The sequence below is a fragment of the Lithobates pipiens genome, unplaced genomic scaffold (assembly GCF_037356315.1).
Source record: "Lithobates pipiens isolate NorthernLeopardFrog02 unplaced genomic scaffold, aLitPip1_a1.2 Scaffold_23, whole genome shotgun sequence".
Classification (NCBI taxonomy): Eukaryota; Metazoa; Chordata; class Amphibia; order Anura; family Ranidae; genus Lithobates; species Lithobates pipiens.
Genome location: NW_027507785.1, coordinates 248,630,939 through 248,654,415, shown reverse-complemented (window position 1 = coordinate 248,654,415; position 23,477 = coordinate 248,630,939). Strand labels below are relative to the sequence as shown.

Sequence of the window (23,477 nt, the reverse complement as noted above, 5' to 3'; positions counted from 1 at the left end):
GCAGACATTAAAATAGCCATGCAATCCCATGTTTTTCTTGTGAATTACTTTTCAAATTTCTAAATAAGCCTCAGAAGTTTCACATAAGTATTTTTGAAGCAAACTGTTAAGTGTATGTATGTGCATTTTGGATTAGTTCTAAAAATGATTAACTTTTATTTTCTGTTTTGTCAGGTCTGAAACCTCTGTAGATCAGGACATAATATCTGAAACCTACTCAATGGACCGTATAACTTTTGAACCACAACACAAAGCAGACTTCTTCTCGAGATCTCGAGAGCCTGATATTCACAGTGCACCTATAAGGCATCCAGAACCTGTTCAGTTACCACAAGCAGAGGAACAGGACTCAGGACTTGCAGGATTTGATCAAACCGAGAAGCAGGCCCCCTTAGATGATGCTTCCCACGTTGACATCCAACCTGTCTTGACCAGAAGTTTATCTAGCGAGTCAGCACACGCTATGAAACCAGAAGAAAGGAGAGCCGACACTGTGCCAGCAACTTCTAAAGTTTTGGCTAGACCACCAGAACCTACAAAAGAAGTAGTGGAAGAAAAAACAAGGAAAGAGAGTTTTCAGAGTTCCAAAGCACCTGAAATTCCAAAAACAGAAAAACCTTTCAAACCCAAATCTGAAACAAGGTGGGGCCCAAGACCTGGTTCTCGCAGTAGAGATGAAGGTATGGATAGACCCATAAGGAGATCAGGGCCCATCAAAAAACCTATTCTTCGGGACATGAAAGAGGAGCGTGAATTGAGAAAAGAAAGGGAGGAGGAGAGATTTGGGCATGAAAAAATGGGGAAACCAGAAAGAGTTGAAAGAAAACCTTCACCAGCTAAACCAGCATCTAGTCCTCTTCACTCAGTCAGTAAAACTGAACAAGAGAAGCAATTGCCTGAAGCTGCCACCATTCCCAAAGTACAAAGTGCTAACACCTTACTTACCTTACACTCAGAAAAGCCATTAGAAAGCACATCTGAAATAACACCTAAACCAATTTCTCAGCCGGCACCACCTAGTCAGCCAAGTAAGGAAGAAAAAATTGTACGGGTTGTTAGCAAGGAAAACAAGGATCCTCCCTTGGATAAGCCCAAACCAGATTCAAAGCCTCCGTTGGTTTCGCAGACCAATTATCCATCAATACCTCATCGAAGAGAGCCTCTGCTCCCACCAAGAGCTTATAGGAAAGAAGCTAGGGACAGAGACTGGTTTCCTGAGCAAGGATATAGGGGAAGAGGGCGAGGAGAGTACTACTCAAGAGGAAGAAGTTACAGGGGTTCCTATGGAGGGAGGGGGAGAGGAGGCAGGGGTCAAAGTAGAGACTACCCACATTACAGAGACACTAGACCCCGCAATGAACAAGTTCCTCCTGGAGCTGTAAGGCGCAGAGATGAAAGTGAAACTCGCAGTGAAAGCTCAGACTTTGAAGTTATGCCCAAGAGGCTCAGACAACGTGGGTCTGAAACGGACTCTGACAGTGAAGGCCGTGAAAGTGCAAGTGACACGCCTTTATCCGATAAGGAAAGTGCAAGTAGAAGTAAACCTCGCAGAGATGACCGATCTGAAATTAAAAGGGCCCCTAAATCTGTTTCAGCTTTAAAACCTGAGCCTGGAGCTCCAAGGCCAGAGGGTAGAACATCTGAAAGACACTTCCCTAGAGAAGATGACTCTAGAACAAAACCTGGTTTCTTGCCAAAAGGAGAACCTTCCCGTAGAGGCAGAGGAGCTGGCAGTTTTCGACGTGGGGGAAGAGAGCCTGGCATCCGTATGTCACGCCCCCCACCACCACGAAGATCTAATTATAGGGATAACCAATGGATTCCAAGACAGCATGAATCAAGAGCACCACCTCCTCCAAGACTGGATGAAGGGGAAAACAAACAGGAGCATCTAACTTTGCCAGGTGGAGACAAAAGGCCGCTTATTAAATTTGAGCGTAAATTTGATCCTTCAAGGGACAGACCACGACGGCAGAGACCAACACGTCCACCAAGACAAGATAAGCCTCCAAGATTTCGACGATTAAAAGAAAGGGAAAGGGAAGATGCTGGGAAACCTGTTGAGGTTACTGGGTCTTCTAATCAAGGAGTGCCCATCTCTAGTACTGTTCATGAACTTCCCTCTGATTTCTCTGGTAACAAAACGCCAGACTTGTCTAATCATAATTCATCTGACCAGGCCAACGAGGAGTGGGAAACTGCTTCAGAAAGTAGTGACTTCAATGAAAGACGAGAGAGAGATGAGCGGAAAGCTGCCACATCCACCAGTGTTCAGTCCCCTGCATCTAGCAAATCTGCTGATGGCTTGGCTCAGTCTCCACCTAAAAGAGAGAGTGCCAAAAGAAGTTTTTCCAGTCAGAGACCTGGCATGGATCGTCAGAACCGTAGAGGAAATACTGGCGCTCCCAAACCCAGCAGGCACTATTCTGGACCCAGGAGTGACAGGCGGAGTGGCAATTCACTGCAGAGAGGAAAAAGAGGGTAAGCCAAGTGCTAAATCTTATTTTAAGGTCCTAAACTGTCTATGGCAGTTTGTTTTGAGTGAATAGCCCTGCTATTGCTTTCTATCTCTTGTGATAGAGGGGAGGTGCTCTAGTGGGGTCACCTTCTCCGATTACAACTAAGAGGGCGTTTTCCTCACTTTGGAGAGATTTTCTCACTAACTGGTGTGTCTGCAAGACAGGAAGTGAAGATACATTTCTCAAATGAGATTCAGATAGCAATAAATACTGGTTTTAACCATTCCCTTTTCTATGCAAAAGGGCAGGGAGTCAGGTGAAGTATTGCCTTTTCAATCTGCATTCACTTGTAATCCTAGCGGGTATTAAAATGTCACCACCCGTTCATTGTGCATTACAACTTTGCACACTGATAATGACTGGTATTCCAGTGATTCTCCTCTTCTCCAGTTTCTCTTCCTTGCTCAGATAATATGAACCTGATTCTGATGGAGAGGGGGAATGGGAAGGGCAAGCATGGATGTTGTGCAGTAGTCCGACATCCTCATCAGCAGAGGACACCATCAGTTAGGATGCCAGCCACTGGCCTAAATGGTGCCCAAGATAGTAATGTTGCACAATAAAAATCTGTGGCTTTGTGTAACATAATGGCAGGCTTGATCCACTTGCTGGCTTGTTGACAATAATTGGGGCAACTTTTAAGCATTTTCCCAAAGCACTCCTTAGGAGCTCGAAGGCACCCCAGGGTGCTATGGCATCCTAATTGAAAATGGCTGCCCTAGAACATGTCATGAAACACATTTTCCGAATGACCCTAATCTCCATTTACAGTGTACAGAATCCTTGTAGTTTAAAGCCTAGACAGCTGAAGCTACATATAAAAAAGGGCTGCACACATATGCCTTTTCAAGGAAGACGTCTATCCGATGAGGCACTTGACCAATTCATCAAAAATGTCGCCGCAGAGAGGGTTTTCCTCCTACCTTGGAAGATTCCTCAAAAGCCTATTAATGCTTTAAAATTCCGAATACCTAGCAGCACCACCCAAGCTTCCACTACAAAGCAGAAGTTCAGCCCTTTCTTTTTTAAAAAGGTGGTAGACTTGGATCACAAATGAGAACAAGCCAGAGAGGGCTCCTCCATCGGAGTGTAAACTGTGTATAATAAGCATTTAATCATAAATAATGCACTCACAGAATGTGAGAAATTAGCATGTCATTAGTACATGTCTGGAAGATGTCAGAGATTGCCAGGCAATCAGCAGTTTCCTGACAGATGATTGCATCGGCCAGGCCGCTTGCCTGCTGACCTCTGCCACCTTCCAGATGACAACTCTCCTACTGATGACATGCTGATTTCTTCTTCACATTTTGTGAGTGCATTGCTTATATGTATGATTTTGTGCTTAAATTACAGTATACATGGTTTACACTCAGATGCAGGCACCCTCTCACTTGTTCTCATTTGTGCATTAGGTTCACCCAAGACCGTTGCTTGGGGAGCTGCCAACTTCACGAAGATCGCTTGTCCTACATGTTTACCTTTCACTTGGTACTCCTCCTTGGTCATTTTGGGGCCACAGCAGTGCTATCATTTTATATCTCAGCTTGGGTCACAAAACCCAGCAAGTCTTCCCTAAAGCACCCGATTGAGGGGCATCCGCACTCTTCAGAATTGGGGGATGTCTGTTACACTTTGCCTCTCTCTGGGTCACAGATGTCTCAGACCTGTGGGTTCAGTTGGTAGTTTCATAGGGGTACAAAAGAGATATCGAAACTCTCCACCCTCACTGCTTTTTTTTGCAGTCTATTTTGAACCATCTCTTGTTGCATGAAGTAGTTGTTCAAACCGGTTTACAGTACCAAAAGCCAACAGGGGGTATTCATCCAATTCTGAACTTAAAATTTCTTAACAAATATCTTAAAATTCCAAAATTTTACATGGCATGCACAAGGTCTGTAATTGCCTCTGAGTCAAGGGGAATACATGGCAATTATAGGTGTCTTGAATGTCTGTCTGCACGTTCCAATTTCTCCATGTCATCTGTGCTTTTCCCTACTTGTATAACATGCAGTTTTGGGTGTGAATCTTCAATAAAATGGTGCAAATGAGTGGGTGTATTTTCCAATAACATACAGTCCAGTGGTCACCTTCAATTAATGTGTATGTTCAGGCAAAACTAACTCTTAACCTGCTCTCTGCTACATTCTAAACCTAATATATCAAACCCTGTAAAGCAAAAAACGCTATACTTGCCTATTCTGCAGCCAATCCAGTCCCATCATCAGGTGCCAGCGGAGGCTTCAGTGTGGCATGTGCAGGAGAGGCAGCTGACAGCAGAAGCCCCATAGTTTATGGGTGGTGCTACTTCCCAGCCATTTCACAGCCGTTGTCGGTCCTCTTCTGCAAAGAGCTTCCACTGCTGGAAACCAGACCGGCTGCAGAATAGGAAAGTACATACATTTTTGCTTTACAGGGTTAGATAGATTAGGTTTAGAATGTGACAGAGAGCAGGTTTAGAGGGAGTTCGTTTTTGCCTGAACTTACACTTTTAGCCTGGGTTCACAGTATTGCGATGCGAGAACTAGCGCGATTCCAGTGCCAGTTCCAGCATCACATCTCCCTGGCAGACAGTTCACACGCCCTCTGCGACCCTCTGTGGGTGTCGAAACAAAGGTAATGACACCCCCAGATGTGGTCACGGTGCATACTGTGAATTTGGACAGGAATCAGATCGCATGGGTGTTGAACAACCATGCGATTCGTTTTCAGTGCGGGGAAAGAGAGGTTCCTGCACCCTTTTCATACAAATCCAATGCGTGTTCAGCCATACAACTGTAAAGTGCGTGGCGCAGATGTTGCACGGCAATACAGTGCGAATAGTATGCGATGTCTGAGGACGGGTTTGAAATTTGTGCATGTTCAGCTGAACTCGCATTTCAGTGCCAGTTCGGGGGGTGATTTGAGAGACCTCTGTATGGGTACATGTACAGCTGTCTATTGAAATCGCCCCCGAAATTGCCAAAAGTAGTGCATGTGCCGTTGCCAGCAATAGGCTTCGATTTGGCATGCAATTTGTATTTGTATGTCCAATTGCCTGTCAAATTGGCCCGATGTGAATGAGGGCTAAAGCAAACTAATAAAACGTTTTGGGGTGTTTTTGTTTGTTTATAAAGCAGTCATTTTGTATATGTAATGCATTTGCACAATTAACAATTTTTCTTTTCATCAATCAGTCCTATAGATGACCAGATACCTGGCATGATGGCAACAGATTCCTCCGGAGGCAGCAACTCTGTCCACAATCACCACTATCACGCTTATCACCAACATTCAGATGATGGAAGTGTCCCTGCATCATCAAAGACCATCAAAGATTCTTCTGGCAAAAAGAAAGATGAAGCCAAGCTGGTAGTGAAAAAGCCTAAGGAGAAGGTGGATGCTTTATCACAGTTTGACCTGAACAATTATGCAAGTATGTCGTTTTCAGAACAAACGTGTAACCTACTTGTTTTCTTAAGCTAAAGTGTATTTTCTTTTAAACCATTTAGTCTTTTGAAGTGTATCTACCTACCCTACCTTGGTGGAGTAGAAGCCAGCGCTCATATTGCCTGTACTACTACTTTGGTTTTTAGCATTGTACCATACGGTGTCATTTGCTTCTGCTTTTTTTACTTTGGTCTTTGCTCATCTGTAAATGGAGCATTTTGTAACATATTGTATTGTGGAAAACATATATTTTTAATAAGAATAAACCTGTTGATTGAGAAGAAAAAATGCTTTCTAAACAAAATCCTTTTTATAAACCATTACATTTCTGGCCAAAACTTTTTTGTTTGTGTAGATAAGGTGAATTATCGGTTAATTTTTATACATGTTTTATATCTTTAAAACTTTTTCAACCTCTTTTTTTTTTTTTTTTTCTCTCCCCTCCGTAAGGTGTAGTAATAATAGATGATCATCCCGAAGTAACGACACTTGAGGATTCTCAATCTAACCTCAATGATGGCTTCACTGAAGTAGTATCTAAAAAGCAGCAAAAGCGACTGCAAGATGAAGAGCGTAGAAAGAAGGAAGAGCAAACTGTGCAGGTATAGCTTATCAAACAAGATTTATTGGATTCATAGTTGACATGCATAAATGAACAGCTGCAGCCATACTGACAACTTACTACTGGGGATTGCTTAGTATTGTATGCACTCCTACATTGTCCACAATTTGCTTTATCTCATCTGGTTCAGATGAGTGTTTTGGAGCAGCCTTTACTACATCCTTTCACTTGGATATATCCTGTCTTTTACCCGGAGCACCTGACCTCTGTTGTATTGTCCAGAGCTTAGGTAGTTTTCCTGTTTCTGACTCTGCAACCCATTGTTTCGTACTGGGACTGTAGGTGGTATTTGCAACACAGGTAACTTTTTGTTCCTGGGCTTGCATTCTATCTTATGCACTTTGTAAAATGGGCATTTAGGGGAACTTGTGTGTGCGTGTTTTTTTTTTTTTGTTTGTTTTTTTCAGCTATGGGCTTTACTAGAGACATTTTTCCCCATTTTCTTTTATCCCATAGTCCATCTCCCTAACTGCACAGGGTGACACAGCTCTGTGTACCAATTGAGTGTCAATGGTGATAATGAATTAGAAAGAAGATTGCAAAAAATAAAAATGGGGGGGGTTTGGAGGTCCTTTTTTTTTTTTTTCCCTGATTTTATCAGGTCTCCATGCATGGGATTGACATCATCGTGGCTCTGGCCACTCACATGGCCAGAGCCACGAAACCGGAAAAACAGAGGGGAAAATGTCAGCTTCCTCGGCGTTGACCGGGATGCGATATGGGGGCTTCGTTCTAAGGTAAGTATTTCATAATGAGCCTAGTATGCAGTGCATAATAGCTGCTTATACTTTTGCCCAACAGGTTTTTTTTTTTTTTTTTCGTTTGCAGGTATGCAACCGCTTTAACTAGTGTTACACAACATTTTTCATCATATGATGAATTAATGTTGTGAAACGCTATTTAAGTGATTTATGGTTTGATATGGGAACAGTTCAGTAATTTGCAGCAACATTTTATTAAATTTGGAGGACTGTTTGTTTTTTGTGTGTGTGTGTGTGTGTGTATGTGTGTGTGTTTTCACACATTTCATTTTAAGTGGTTTAACACATTTGGTGTTGCACAGAAAATTGTATTCACTATACAGCGAGGGGGAAAAGTATTTGATCGCCTTCTGATTTTGTACGTTTGCCCACTCACAAATGATCAGTCTAGAATTTTAATGGTAGGTTTATTTTAACAGTGAGAGACAAAATGACAAATCCAGAAAAACTCCTTTCAAAAAATTTAAATTGATTTGCATTTTATTGAGTAAAATAAGTATTTTATCCCCTATTATTCAGAAATATTTCTGTCTCCTAGGTGTCTGCTCCTAATCTCAGCTCATTACCTGTATAGAATTCTTAACCATTGCAGCCCCGGAAGATTTGGCTGCTCAATGACCAGGCCATTGTTTGTGATATGGCACTGCGTCGCTTTAACTGACAATTGTGCAGTCGTGCGATGTACCCAAACAAAATTGACGTCCTTTTGTTTTTTTCTTCTCTGCAAATAGAGCTTTCTTTTGGTGATATTTCAACTCTGCGGTTTCTATTTTTTGCACTATAAACATAAAAGTGACCATTTTGGAAAAAAAAAACTATTTTTTGCTACAATAAATATCCCCCTTTCTTTTTGTGAAAAACTCATTTTTTCCTAAGTTTAGATCGATATGTATTCTACATATTTTTGGTAATAAAAATCGCAATGAGCGTATATTGATTGGTTTGTGCAAAAGTTATTACATCTTCAAAATAGGGGACGTCTTATGGCAATTTTATTATTTAACTAGTAATGGCAGGGATCAGCGTGTTTTATCGGGACTATGACATTATGGCAGACAGATCGGACACTTTTGACACATTTTTGGGACCGTTGTTATTTATACAGTGATCAGTGCTATAAAAATGCATTGATTGCTGTGTAAATGTCACCTGGCAGGAATGGGGCTAACACTAGGGGCAATCAAGGGGTTAACTGTTCCCTAGGGAGTGGTCCTAACTGGTGGCAGGGGACTGACTGGGTGGGGAGACCGATCGTTGTTCATACTTAGTATGAACAACAGATCGCTCTCCTCACCCCCTGACAGTATGGAGATCTGTTTACATTGACAGATCTCCATTCTGTCTGTGAGGTGATCGTGGGTGCCCCCTAGTGGTCAAAAGGGTGAACCGGCGTTCATTTACGTCGGTTCGCCCAGGGAGGCCAACCGTTCACAGTACAACTGCGGCGGCTGGTCGGGAAGGGGTTAAAGGGAGTGCTTCTAATCTCAGCTTGCTACCTATTGGTAACATACTACTCCATGAAGGAATGAAATCCTACAGAACCCAAAGGGTCCCCCTACTCAAGAAAGCACATGGTATGGGCCCATCTGAAGTTTTCTTATGAACATCTAAATGATTCAGAGGAGAACTGGGTGAAAGTGTTGGGGTCAGATGAGACCAAAATCAAGCTGTTTGGCATCAACTCAACTTGCTGTGTTTGGAAGAGGGATGCTGTCTATGACCCCAAAAACACCATCCCCAAAGTCAAACAAGGAGGTGGAAACCTTATGCTTTGGGGGTGTTTTTCTGCAAAGGGGACAGGACAACTTCATGGCATCAAAGGGACGATGGAAGAGCCCATGTACCATCTAATCTTGGGTGGGATCCTCCTTTCCTCAGCCAGGGCATTGAAAATGGGTATTCTAGCATGACAATGACTCAAAACACACGGCCAAGGCAGCAAAGGAGTGGCTCAACAAGAAATATTAAGGTCCTGGAGTGGCCTAGCCAGTCTCCAGACCTTCAACCCATAGAAAATATGTGAAGGGAGTTACTTTAGTAACTCCGATAGTAATGACTATAGTTAAATTACGTGGAGGTTCGAGTTGACAAACATCAGCCTCGAAACCTTAAAGACATGGAGAGGATCTACAAAGAGGAGTGGCACAAAATCCACCCAAGTACTAAGTCATGTTTTGCAAAGGGGTCCGATGTTTTTATTCTGTCTCGCACTGTTAAAATAAACCTACTTTACAATTATAGACTGTCTATTTGTCAGTGGGCAAACTAACAAAATCAGCAGGAGATCAAATACCTTTTTCCCTCACTGTAGGACTTCTTACTTGCCATCAAATCCTTTTCCTGAAGTCAATTGAAGGGAACACATTTCCTCCTCCTGTCAGTATATATTTTCATGTTTTCAGTACTACTTTGCTACAAAACTGAGGTATAATGGGTTGTGAGCAGGTTGTCCTGTGCTGGCTAATAGTTTTTTTGTTGCCAGTGTCCATTTCTTCTGTAGCAGATATAATTCAAGGGTCTTAAAGTTCCTGTGTCCCTTAATGAACTCCAAGAAAAAGATTTTACATTGAGTACAGGCATACTTCTTTTTTTTTTCCCCTAAAGTTACTGTGATTTTATTTTATTGATCAGATCAATCTGGACTTTTATTTTGTAGGTGTGGAACAAAAAAGGTTCTGGGGAAAAAGGAAGGGGTCAGAATTCCAAACTTCCACCTCGATTTGTGAAGAAACAGCAGCAACAAGCAGCAGCCTTACAAGCTCAGTCTTCTGGCTTGTCAGCACAAGGATTACCGCAGACGGTACCTGTATCATTGCCGTCAGGTCAGCCTCCATTACCCGTCCAGTCCCAGCCAACCACAAATGGCTCAGACTTTCCTGGCTCGGTGAAAGTTCCACCTCCTTCACAACCATCAGCTTCACTAGGAACAGAGCTATGGGAAAACAAGATGGCTGCTCCAAGTGTTTTAAATGACTTAACTAAGAAATGTAAGTGATTTATTGTAATGTGACCTTTTTTTCCTATGTGTTTAAATGGGACATTGCAATGCTGTTAGAAATCTTAAAGGCAGGGCTTGACAAATTTGCTTGGAATCTAGGAACCAGCTTAAAAAGTTATGAGCCAGGTCGGTAACGGCGATCCGGACCTGTCCCTGGCCTGACATGGAGACGAGTGAGGGGAAGATAGCCCCCAGCCCACCACCTGTCTCCAAGTCATTGCCCATAGTTCTTAGAGGGACATTTTTTTTTTTTTTTTTTTTTTTTCAAATGACAAATTTATTTTTTTAATTGCATTTTAGTGTAAATATGAGATGTGAGGTCTCTCTGACCCCCGATCTCAAATTTAAGAGGACCTGTCATGCTTTTTCTATTACCAGGGATTTTTACATTCCTTATAATAAGAATAAAAGTGACACACATTTTTTTTTTTAAAAGAACAGTGAAAAAAATAAAGTTAAAATAAGGATAAATATATATATATATTTTTAAACGCGCCCTGTCCCGCCCGCATATGAAAGCGGTGTTCAAACCACACATAGGAGGTATCGCCGTGATCAGTAGAGCGAGAGCAATAATTCTAGCCCTAGACCTCCTCTAACTCAAAACATGCAACCTGTAGAATTTTTTTAAACGTCGCCTATGGAGATTTTAAAAGGTAAAAGTTTGTCGCCATTCCATGAGTGGGTGCAATTTTGAAGCGTGACATGTTGGGTATTTACTCGGCGTAACATTATCTTTCACAATATAAAAAAAAAATTGGGCTAACTTTTGTTGTCTTACTTTTTTATGAACTAAATTATTTTTCCCCAAAAAAGTGCGCTTGCATGTCCGCTGCGCAAATACGGTGTGACAGACAGTATTGCAACAACCACCATTTTATTCTCTAGGATGTTAGAATAAAAAATATATATAATGTTTAGGGGGTTCTAAATAAAGGGAAGTAGATAGGCAGGTAATAAAAAAAACAGGCAGAGCAAGCTCCATTAACATTGCTGGTTGTCATACCAATGGCCACCACAAGAGGACGCCAGATTCCAGAAGGAATCGTAGGACTGCAGAAGGCCTCAAAGCCGCGGCCTCAATTACCGGCCGCTGGCAGAACGGCCCAACGCGATCACGCTGGGGGGGTCCGCGGAGACAGGATACCCCAGCTGTGCTGCCCCAAGCGCCCGGCTTTTGTCGAGCCCTGCTTAAAGGGGTTGTAAAGGTTCGTTTTTTATTTTCTAAATGGGCTCCTTTAAGCTAGTGCATTGTTGGTTCACTTACCTTTTCCTTCGATTTCCCTTCTAAATGTTTTTTTTCTGTGTTTTCTTTGTCTGAATTTCTCACTTCCTGTTCCTCAGTAAGCTGTTCTGTCTGACTAAACACCACTCGGATGATGGTGTGAAGTTTACTGAGGAGAAACAGGAAGTGATAAATTCAAAGAAAAACATTTGGAAGGGAAACCGAAGGAAAAGGTAAGTGAACCAACAATGCACAAGCTTAAATGAACCTATTCAGAAAATAAAAAACAAAGCTTTAAACCCCTTTAAGGTATCTTAGACATCCCCCCTTCTCCCTGCACACATCTGCGGGGTGGAGCAGTTGGCATAATTGGCTAATTTTAACATTTGGCCAATTTTATGCTGCCAGAAACTGAAATATTTGAAGGCATGTTCCCTCCATCTGCCAGAGGCCAAAATATATTTTATCTGACAACCCAACGATCCATGATTGACAGAATAATAAAATAAACATTTTAGAGCTCAAATTGGTTCCAATTTCTTGTGTAGCTAATTTGTTTTATACTTTAATCTGGTCTTTAAAAGTGGTTGTAAAGGCACAGGGTTTTTTTATCTTAATGCATTCTATGCATTAAAATAGAAAAAAAAACTCCGTGCAGCAGCCTCCCTAAAACTTACCTGAGCCCCATTTCGATCCAGCCATGTGTACGAGTGACTCGGCCATCTGGGCCTCTCCCTCCTGATTGCCTGAGATGTAGCAACAGCATCATCAGCTCCTGCTGTTAATCAAAGTCAGTTAGCCAGTGAAGGAAGGGAGGGGGCAGGGCCAAACTGCGGCTCCATTTATGAATAGACACAGTGAGCCTCGGCTCGGGTGCCCCCATAGCAAGCTGCTTGCTGTGGGGGCACTCGACAGGAGGGAGGGCCAAAGTGCCAGCAAAGGGATCAGAGAAGAGGAGGATCTGGGCTGCTCAGTGCAAAGCCAAAAAATACACAGAGCAGGTAAGTATAATGTTGTTTTTAAAGAAAAAAAAAAAGATTTTAGCATCACTTTAAATTGGCTTTAAATATTTATTAAACTTTAAATATTCATTGATTTTTTTTTTTTTTATTTATCTAGTGGGCCCTATTAACCCTCAGTCACAATCATCAAGTGCCTGGAACAAACCCCTCACAGGATTTATACCAAATGCCAACACTGAGGTAAGTCGGAACATTCAATGCCACTTAAAGTAAAACTATAGGCAAAACTTTTTCCATTTTGGATGTATATTATAAACCTGTGGTGTGTGTTTTTTTTTTTTTTTTCCCTCCAATGCTGCTGCATTGTTTGAACCAAGCTGAATGTGACTCTTATTGCCCTTTAGCCTACAAAAACAAGTCAAGATGCTGTGGATTTGACGATGGAAACAATTCAATTTGGTGCCCCTGCATCAAGTAGCAGTGATAATGAGGGTACGCCATCCCTCTCTGAGAAAGCATCAGAAAACCTTCCTGAACCTAAAGAGCAGAGACAAAAGCAGCCTAGAGCAGGACCAATTAAGACCCAGAAGGTAATTTTTTTTTTTTTTTTTTTAAGTGCATGAGTTGCTCTGGTTGGTTTTTATACTTTTTTTATGATTAAATTTTTTTCTACATTGTGCTGTAATTTAGCAATAGTTTATGGACTGTAAATCCATATTTGCGGTGATTGCATTTCTTTAAAATTGACTGTATTGACATTTTCTTAATAAATTAAGAATGCCACAAGATGGCAGTGTAACCATTGGCTTCCACTTAACGTGGTTCTAAAGGCTGACGTTTTTTTTTTTTTTTTGTTTTTGTTTTTTTACCTTTTAATGCATTCTCTGCATTTTAGGTAAAAGCATCTGAGTGCAGCCCCTCCTCATAGTTAGCTGAGCCCAAGCTCGATCCAGCGCTGTGCACAAGAGCGGCATCTTTCTCCCCCCTCATAGAATAAAAGGAGCCATTGGCTTCTGCTGCTCTGTTACAGCCAGCGAGGAGGGAGTCAGGGGCAGGTCAGAGCTGCACTGTGTGTCAATGGGGAGACAGAGCGTGGCTCAGGAACGAACCCACACTTATGCCCCCATAGCAAACTGCTTGCTATTAGGAGCCAGAAGCCTTAGTGGGGGAGGAAACCTAAAAGAGGAGGATTGGGGCTCCTCTGTGCAAAAACAGCAGGCTTTTTTCTAGTGCAGTATGTGGGTGTGGAAATGTCCTGCTAAATAAAAACTAGGATTTCTAAAGTACATACATTTTGACTGTTTTTACAGAGGCTATTAATCCCTTAAGAATTTGTAGTCTGCCTTTTTAAATGAAGGAGTCATTTTTACTGTTGGCTTTTGCTAGTAAATGTATGCCCACTTTAGATCTTTTTTGAGGATCCATAAAAATTAGAGATTTCAGACGAAACCTGTACGCATAAATATTTCTTTGGCTAATAGAAATTTTACTCTAATTATTTATTTTTCTTTTATTGTAAATCCCAGAGCACAGGCCTCTTAATCTCTGTGGAGTTATTCTGCCACCTCCAGGTGATTGACAAAACAAAAAAGTCTAGATGTCCTGGGTGCCGCACATCAAGACAAGAACTGTTGTGTGTGGACAAGTGGCGGTCTCAGCCTGGACCCCGCCAGGCCATGCCCTCAATGTCGTTTGCTCCGGTGGGCAAGGCTAAACAGGTTGTGGACATGCCCTGGCGGGGGTCCAGGCTGAGACTGCCACTTGTCCACACACAGCGGGTCTTTTCTTGATGTGTGCCTCCTGGGACATCTACCTCCCATCTATGATTGGCGCGTGGGCGGGCTCCTTTCCAGCCAGCAGACACAGCAGCTGGCACAGGACCATATTTGCATGCAGCCTGAGCAACACACACCTTAGTTTTGCAAAAAATAGACTTGACGTTCCCTTTTAGTCTTTTAAGGCCTCCTTATAAGTCAAGGCTTCAGCTTATGTGTTAGTGTCTTAGATGATCGTCATGTCTGTGCACGCTCTGCACCAAGACATAGCTAACGCCTGCTATTTGGAGACTGGCCTTTTCTAGATCCATTTCCTCCCCTATGACCTTACCCCGCTCCATGAATCCTCAGTGTTATGCTAGTGTCCGAAGGTGATGGTCCCTCTTCTCCTTCATGGAGAAAATGGCTGTCATTTTTTTCTTTCAACTGCATGGTACTATACATGTTCAAGGCTGTTAATTTGGGACTGGCTTTTAGCACTATCAAGGGATTTCAGTCTTAGCAGTCCTTTATCACTGAGTTATTTCTTCACAATCTTTGATGCGTTCCTTCGTGCAAGGGCTCATGCATGTTGTCCCAGCTGTTGACTCCATAGAACCTCAACTTGGTACTTTTCTGTATTGCAGAAATCTCCTTTTGAAACCATTTGGGTTATTTTTTCAGAAGGCTATATTTCTGGTTGCTGTTACTTTAGCCCACAGAGTTTCAGAATTGGCTTCTCTTTCCTGTAAGAAACCATATCTGATGTTCCACCGTGACAAGGTGGCTCTTAAGCCGCAGCTGTTTTTGTATTTTTTTTGTTTTTACCTATGGTGTTTTTTTTTTTTCCATCTCAACCAGGAGATTGTGTTACCTTCTCTGTCCAAAGTCTCGGATGCCAAGGGATAAGGCTCTTCGCATCTTGGAATATGGTTCTTGCTATCGGGTGTTACCTGAGGTCAACTGCTGCAATTCATCAGTTGATTTCTTTGTGCTTCTTGAACACCCAAGGAAGGGACGCGTAGCTTTTAAATCTACAATTTTTGGACAAATCAGTCCGCTTATTTCTCAAGCTTATGGTTTGCAGGCGAATTGTTCTACTGTTTTTGGTGATTGCTTATTCTACAAAGAGTGTTGGTGGCTCTTGGGTTATTTTGTCATCGGGCTTGGGCTTCATTAGCTCGTTTTGTAAAGCTGATGTACAGTCCTTGGTTCACACTTTTACAAGTTTTACCACTTGGCTGCTGTGTAAGGTTTTGACTTGTTCTGATGTCATTATTTAAGACCTTTTGGCTTGTTGCAGAGTTGCACTCTCTTCATATTTGGGATTTGCTACTTCCCTAACATTATGGACATGAAAACACCCTATGTCCTGAGATCTGTGATAAAAAGAAAATGGGATTTTTGATTTAGCTTTTAAAATCTTGGAGTACATTACAGGACACAGGGATCTCCACCCCTCTGCATTTGTAGTTTATGGCTTGCTGCAAAACCTATGCTTGGGTTATGCCTTGGAAGGGAATACCTGTCTTTTTTGCAAGTGTGTAATCACCTGAAGATGGCAGCATAGCTCCATCATAATGAAGATGAAGATGTCCTGTGATGTATTTCAAGAAAATGATTTTTTACAGGTAAACCCAAATATAAAATTTTATCAATGTATGCGTTTCACCAACCATGATAACTTGATTTATTTATTTGGTTATTTTTAATCATAACTGTTTTGCTTTATTAGTTTTACCGAGAACACCACATGATCAGCATTTTTTTTTTTTACCTTTACAGATCCAGGATATCAATGTTATTCAGAGTAAAGAATACAAGCCAGGGCCAATTGGTAAGGAAAGATCACTTAAAAATCGTAAAGTTAAAGAGGTGCAGCAGCAATCTGAGCCAGAGTCCCAAGAAAAACAGATGCCAGCCACAGTTCGAACACCAGAACCTGTTCCAACAAAGGAGAGTAAGGTCATACCAGAAGTAACCCCTGAAATCACCAGCATACTTTCTGTGTCTGCACCAGAATTCGGAACCAGCACCAAGGTAACAGTCATGTTTTTGTCAGTGTGTGTGAGAAGTAATACAAAGTAAGGAGATTTTCATGCCCCTATGTTCTCCCTTGCATTCTTGTTAAAATTGGTCTGCAGAAACTCCTAATAGGCACGTTACACTATCTTTTCGGTTCTAGTTGTTGCAGCTTGGTGTTTGAAGCCAGAGTTGGCCCTCGTTCACATTGGAGTGATTTGGCGAAATCGCATAACAAGTCACAGCCTATTGCCGGCAATGTCACTGTTGCAATCGGCGCGACACCGACTTTGCAGCGCCGCACAGATTTGCAAAAGTGGTACCTGCAGTACTTTTTGGCGATTTTTGGATGCAAATTTAATTGACATCTGTGCATAAAGCTACACAGATGTCTTTCAAGTTGCACTGACGTGGTTTTGAAATCGTGCAATTTTAGATGAAGTTGCACGATTTCAAAGCCGCGTTCAATGTGAAAGAGGGTTTAAAGAGAAAGTTAACCCTGAACAAAATAAAAAATAAAAATCCTGCAAGGCAAAGGCATAATGAGCTAGTATGCCTAGCATACTAGCTCATTATGAATAACACCTGAGATTGAAGCGGTCCTCGTTCTTCATCTCTGCCGCTGCCATGTATCCAGGAGTGGCTTCCGGGTCTCGCGGCTCCGGCGCTGTGATTGGCCGTAGCCACGATGACATCACTCCGGGGCATGCATGTTCGCCTTCACTTGCATCGTGTCCATTGCACCTGCGCTGTTGTCTATGGCGTGCATGCGCCTTAGACAACGGTGCCTTTTTTTGTAAAATATCTCCTTAGCTGTGTAGGTTAACTATGCATTTTCAGGAAGTCCGCAATGGCAGCACGCTTATTTCCATCATTATAGGTTTACTTTAATCTTTTTTTTAATTTTGTGACCGATGTCCTTTATCTAAATAAATTTTTATTTTTTTATTTTTTACCCCTCCTGACAATTTTAGGAGAGTGTAACAGATTATACCAGCCCATCCAGTGCCCTTCCGAATACAGCACCTTCAGGAAGCTCTAAAATGGAATCTTCTTTGGTGCCTAATGTAAGTTGTTGTATTTCTCATCTTCAGTACCTTCTCTCAGATGAACACTTGTCTCTTAGTAGTTTGGATATACACACATTTATTTGAGATTTTCATTACTTTTATCTAAGTATATGCCACAGCTATACAAAATGTGAGTTGTAAATATTCATTGTATTTCAGGTACCTCTTCCTCATACTCTTCCTCTGTCTCGGAGGGAGACTCTTCAGCAGACTCCGAGCCTAACACCTGTATCTCCTGCTACTGTTGACCTCACGCTAAAGGTATAATCTAGAATTATGTTGCACTGAGATGTAAGATAATTTAAATAGTGAAGAAAATGTTTTTTTTGGGGGGGGGGGGGGGGGGTCATCCATCCCACTGGATTAAAAAAAAAAAAAATTGATGCTTGATAGCATGTAAGAAACGACCTTGTTTTCTTGACAGTACCACAATGGCTAAATTATAAGTTGATCAATGCAATTATGTTTTATATGATGGATATATTTTTATTCTGCAATATTACACGAAGAACACGTGGTGGTCAAGTTCTGTAGCTGTGAGGGGAACTCTGTCTACTCTCCAATGATCAGACTTGTCCTGACACGCGCCCCCCTGCACAGCCTTTCACAGGAAAGATTAGTGTGTTGCTGCTCCCCCCCACTCTTATGTAACTGAGAACAGAGGAAATGTGATCACTTCTATAAATGTGGGGGGGTGTTATTTTATTTTTTATTTTTATATATCTATACACAAATGTTTTGTCTTTAATGTCTATTTTAAACTGGATTGTTTTACAAGGTGAGGGTTTACCGTTACTTTAATATGTAGCAAGCCAGTAAGGATTGTTAAACTATCTTTTTCCGCAGATGGAGTCAGCTCGCAAAGCATGGGAGAACTCCCCGAGTGTTGCAGAGAAAGGATCCCCCATTACTTCTGCTGCACCTCCCACTAGTACATCTGCAATGGGAGCCCCCACTAATAGCAGCAATGGTGTTGGGGGGGTGTCTACAAATGCTGTCAGTTCTGGTCCTGCTCCTTCAAGTAGCGTACCCTACAATTCCTTTTCCAGTTCCTCTATGCCTCCCATCCCAGTAGCTTCAGTAACACCAACAACTTCTTTGTCAGGTAGGTAATTGTTCATATTTTTTCCATCTAGCCTTAATCCTGTAACATTCTTACGGAGATTCTGTTTTTACCTTCCTCTGTAGGAGCTGGAACATATACCACCTCCTCACTTAGCACAAAAACAACCACGACTTCTGACCCTCCAAATATCTGCAAGGTGAAGCCACAGCAACTTCATAGCAGCAACAGCATGCCCTCTGCTAGTCACTTTTCTCAGCTCAACTGTATGCCGTCTATCATGGCTCAGCAGCAGAGTCAGCAGGTGTATGTCTCTCAGGCTGCAGCTGGTACGTTCAATTTAAATGATTTATCCCACTTTGTAAACATGAGGGAGAGATTGAGTTTGAATGACAATGATGCATAAATGTAATATTTGAAAACCCCAGAGATGGGGAATTCTCCCACCGACACCAATGATGGGGGACTATTCCTCCCACTGACAGCAATAATGTAATTTTTTTTACTCCCACTGGTCATCAAGCCTATGGCATTGTTTGCCACTGTCCACAATCCGCCCCCCCCCCCCCCCCCCCTAATATTTTGTTTCAAAAGCTTGGAGACCCCTGGTCTAAAGCTTAGTACGGACATAACAATCAATATACTGAAGGGGCTGCCTGTCTAGGTACAGATGGTTTTCATAGGTCCGTGTTGTACTGTTCTGATAATTCTAAAGTTGATTGTACAGTCAGATCGTAACACGGCTCCTACAGGCTTTTGAGCTTTTTTGAGTTCATTTTTTTTTCCTTCTTGGAAGTGTTTGCACACTATTGTATTTTTATTCGTCGTACATCACGGGACACAGAGCAATAGTAATTACTATGTGGGTTATAGTCCACCTTCAGGTGCTGGACACTGGCACGCCCTAAACAGGAAGTTGCCTCCCTATATAACCCCTCCCACTACTGGGAGTATCTCAGTTTTTTCGCCAGTGTCTACGGTGTTGGCACGAGTGAAGATGTGCTTTGCTCCACAGGAGCAGTCCTTGCTGGGGCTATCTATGCAGCCGGATCCATTCAAAGTGTCTTTTAGGCCAAATTGAATGGTACCCGGGCCTCGTGTCCAAAGAAACAAGGTTTTGCCTGTAACACGTCTTTTTAGAGAGCTGGACCCCGGGATCCAGTACTTTTGGTATTGAGGCCATAAAGTTTTACTGGTACAGGATTGTGGGTTCCCCCGAAGGTCCCCAGTTCCTGAAGGTTTAACGGAACCCACTGTGAAGGGTAAAGGTAAGTGGAGTTTTTCTATGGAATTTTTACATTTTGTTATGAAATGTCTCCTAATGTTCTCAAGCCTAAGTGTCACCACTGGGGGCTGTATGGAGCACGTACCTTCTCATGCTTTGCTCAGTCATGCTGTGTCACAGAAGCAGCAGACTTTTTTTCCTCCAGCTAATAGGCAGACCCCGGTAAGTTTGGGGGGTTTTGCTTCCTGCAGACACCCACACCTGAGCTGAACTCTTCCCCCTCTTCAAGAGGCTGAGTATAAGGGAGAACTGAAAACTATCAGCAATGCCATTTTTTTTCACCGCCCCTTCACGGCGGGGTCTTCCAGGCCTCCTCCATGCCATCCCTCCCTCACTCAGCTGATCCCGTCCGATCGGAAGCCCGTACTTGCATGGGAAAACACTTTCTTTAAAAAAAATAAAAAAGAGGGGAGATGCAATGAAACAGTGGGTTGGGGCTTAGCGCAACGTTGGCGTCCTCCAATGTGGGAGTGTGTTTTAAAAAAAATAAAAACTCAATTTATGCTGCAAAATTGTCAGAGACATAAGAGCAAAGAAGAGCGTGAAAGAGGTTTTGGTGATGCAGGCATTTCCTATTTAACACATTTACTATTTGCATCAGACTGAGCATTAACAGCAGTGGCTGGACTATTGATCAAGCAGTGGGTGCAATCTCTTCTGGTAGTACCTCTGCTTTGTGCATCAGGCTTTGGTCAGGAGGGGGGGGGTTAAAAACCCCCCAAAAAGAGCTAAAAGGGTCTCCCTCAAGACCTGGAAAGCCTACTTATCTCTACAAATGGCATCCTCCCCTTAGAGGGGGTGGTTGGTTGAGTGAGCATCATGGCCATGAAATGTCTACAACTGTTTTTAACACTGCAGCCCCTGTTTATTTTATGATAATTAATAAAAATAAAATGTAGCGACTTTAATCACATCCCAGTATGGGTCAAAATGCTACAGGTTCTCTTCCATTACACGGGACCCTCAAACTGAGGAACTAGGGGCAGGGGAAGACTAATTCCCTCAGTGGACCGTAGTGAGGCTGATGACTCCTCTTCTGAGGTGTCAAATGCGGGAGAATCAGCTGTTTCGATCTTAAGATTAATGGTACAATTTCTTGCTGAATGATTGCTTCACATTTATGTACCCTTAACTGAGTGTTTGGGTTCACTAAAGCCTCCTCAAGCTGTGCATGCCTTTTCCTGCCCGTTCATTGCTGGAAAGGCTTTTTTGTATCTGAGAGGAATCCACAGATGAGCATTTTTTTTTTTTGCCCTCCTAAAGTTTTTACACTTTGTCCTATGGTGGAGGAAATTCACTAAGTAGGCTATACCAGCAATTAACGCTGCTATATCCTCTGTGACTAAGTTTGACTTGTTCGGCAGACAATGCTCAAATGCTTGGGGATCCAATGGATAAAAAGGTGGAATTCCTATTGGGGGGGAAAAAAAAACTTTTTTTCTCTGGCAGATTGAGTGTCTCAGCCTGCGCTGACAGTAATTGCTTAATCATTAAGAGACCAGTTTAAACAGGTGTTCACGGTTATCCTGCTCAGCAGGCCCAGGAGGCAGCTTTATGTTTGCAATAGTTGCTATGAGAGATTCTATCCTTCAGGCCTTGTGCGCTTCGCTAATCGCCTTGTAAGAAGCTCCTGGCTAGTCATCCTTTTTGCAGTGATATGGTTATTTGGGGATGTTTTGGATAAAACATCCAGAGAAATTGTAGTGGAAAGCACCCCTTTTGCCATTTAAGAAAAGGAGTGAATGTATCTTCGTTTTTAAAGCTCCTCCTGTGCCAGAGGCATCAGCCTCCAGGCAGTCATGGCGGCTTCCACCGTCAGGTTCAATCGAATAGGGGGAATTCTTCTGCGGTTCTCAAGGATCTGGCAGGAAAAGTGTTGAGACGAATGGAGGACTTCCTCAATAGCTCCAGGGTACAAACTGGAGTTCCAAGAGTTCCTGTCTGCTCGTTTTCTCAGATCAAACGTTTCTAAGGATCCAGGGAAAGAAAAAAAGGGATAATGGTGGTACCCATTCAAGAACAGAGTTTGGGTTTTGAGTTTTTCAAATCTGAATGGACATTCTGGATCTCAAAAATCTAAATTCATTTCCTGAATATAACCACTCTTTTTTTTTTTTTCCCCTCCAATGACCACTTGCTTTGCATTCTTTGGTTCATACCTTTTATTCAGGGGGTAACGCGTCTTAATCTCCGGTTGGTAACCCCATGGGGCTTGATTTTAGCTCTGTCAGCATTACAAACTGCCTTTTTTTGGGCCGCTAGAACATATTCCCTTTTAAACAAGGAAACTATTTTTTCTGGTAACCATATCTGCTGCAGGAAGGGTATCAGAATTGGCTGCTCTTTCTTGTAAAGAGTCATATTTTTATTATCCACAAGGAAGGATAAGGTAGTATTGCGTCCTCATCCTAACACTTTCCCGCAGGTAATATCAGGTTTTTATCTAAACCAGGATATTGTTCTACCTTAATTTTTCCAGAACCCTGTTCTATGGAAGAGAAATCACATTCTCTTGATTTGGTGAGAGCCATCAAAGTCTACTTAAAGGCAACTGATCAGATTCAGAAAATGAATGTTTTGTTTGTGTTGCCTGAAGGTCCTAAAAGAGGACAGGCAGTATCGAAATCTACTATTTCTAAATGGATTAGTCAAGTAATCCTTTAAGCTTATGGTTTAGAGGTAGTTCTACCCTCTGAAATCAAATCGCACTCCTCTAGTCCTATTAATGCTTTGCGGGCAGTGCATCACTAAGCCCTCCATGGCTCAAATCTGCAAGGCTGCAACTATCTCCAATCCATACATTTACCAGATTCTATCTGATAGATGTAAAAAGACATGAGGATGTCGCCTTTGGGCATAGTGTACTGCAGGCAGTAGTATAAATCCTCTGATCTCATGGTGCCCTACTTTGGTTGTGTCTCCCTCCCCTCAGTTGGCATTGCTCTGGGACATCCCACATAGTAATTACTGTGGCTCTGTGTCCCACGATGTACGATTTAAAGAAAACGGCTTAAAAGTATTTTTAGAAGTAAGCCATTATAAAAATCCTATTTTCAGGCGTTTATAGGCATATGCGCTTACAGGCAGAAAAAACCCCCCACCAAACTTGCCGAAGTGCCCAAAACGTGCAAAATAAAAGCAGCTTTTTTTTATTTCTTTTTTGAGCTGTAGTGTGCATGAGCCTATTGGCTCCTGGGCCTACACTGCCTTGCGTCTGTTCTCTGCATAGGTTTTTACACCTGCTTTAGTTTTCAAGCTAAGTTTGCAATGAGAAATAAGTGCCACACTGCTTTTCAATAGTACTAGCGAAAAGGGTTTTCCATTAAAGTTAATTTTGCCCCATTGAAGAATGTTTATACTAGAGGTCGACCGATATATCGGCCGATATTTGCCGTTTTTTAAATAATCGGCATCGGCCGATTTGTACTGATAAAAAGCCGATTTATATCTACAGCGGGACTTTGAAATGACTTCTGTATAGAATGGTCTAAGTTGACTGAGTCGTCATAGCAACCCTTTCCTCCACTCTGGGCAGGCTGCCAAGAAAAGAACAGAAAGATACAATGTTTACACTTGAATGAATGAAGTCATCTCTGTGTGTAGAAGTTCTCAGTTTAACCATTTAAAGACTAAATCTTTTCTGACACTTGTTGCTTACAAGTAAAAAATCCTGTATTTTCTGCCAGAAAATCACTTAGACCCCCCCAAAAATGATATATATTTTTTTAGCAGAGATCCTAGGGAATAAAATAGCGGTTGTTGCAATA

General features: G+C 42.2%; 1 protein-coding gene across 2 annotated transcripts in view; it reads left to right on the top strand.

The window, feature by feature from the left end:
- Nucleotides 1-23,477, top strand: part of PRRC2C (proline rich coiled-coil 2C) — a 120,845-nt gene that overhangs the window by 70,671 nt on the left and 26,697 nt on the right. For both annotated transcript variants that reach the window (XM_077453008.1, XM_077453007.1), the window contains exons 16-26: nt 175-2,481; nt 5,696-5,934; nt 6,399-6,550; nt 9,988-10,318; nt 12,674-12,756; nt 12,921-13,106; nt 16,056-16,310; nt 17,267-17,359; nt 17,522-17,623; nt 18,209-18,467; nt 18,551-18,754. In XM_077453008.1, coding sequence (XP_077309134.1) covers nt 175-2,481; nt 5,696-5,934; nt 6,399-6,550; nt 9,988-10,318; nt 12,674-12,756; nt 12,921-13,106; nt 16,056-16,310; nt 17,267-17,359; nt 17,522-17,623; nt 18,209-18,467; nt 18,551-18,754 — 4,211 coding nt within the window. The remainder of the gene's footprint in view (nt 1-174; nt 2,482-5,695; nt 5,935-6,398; nt 6,551-9,987; nt 10,319-12,673; nt 12,757-12,920; nt 13,107-16,055; nt 16,311-17,266; nt 17,360-17,521; nt 17,624-18,208; nt 18,468-18,550; nt 18,755-23,477) is intronic.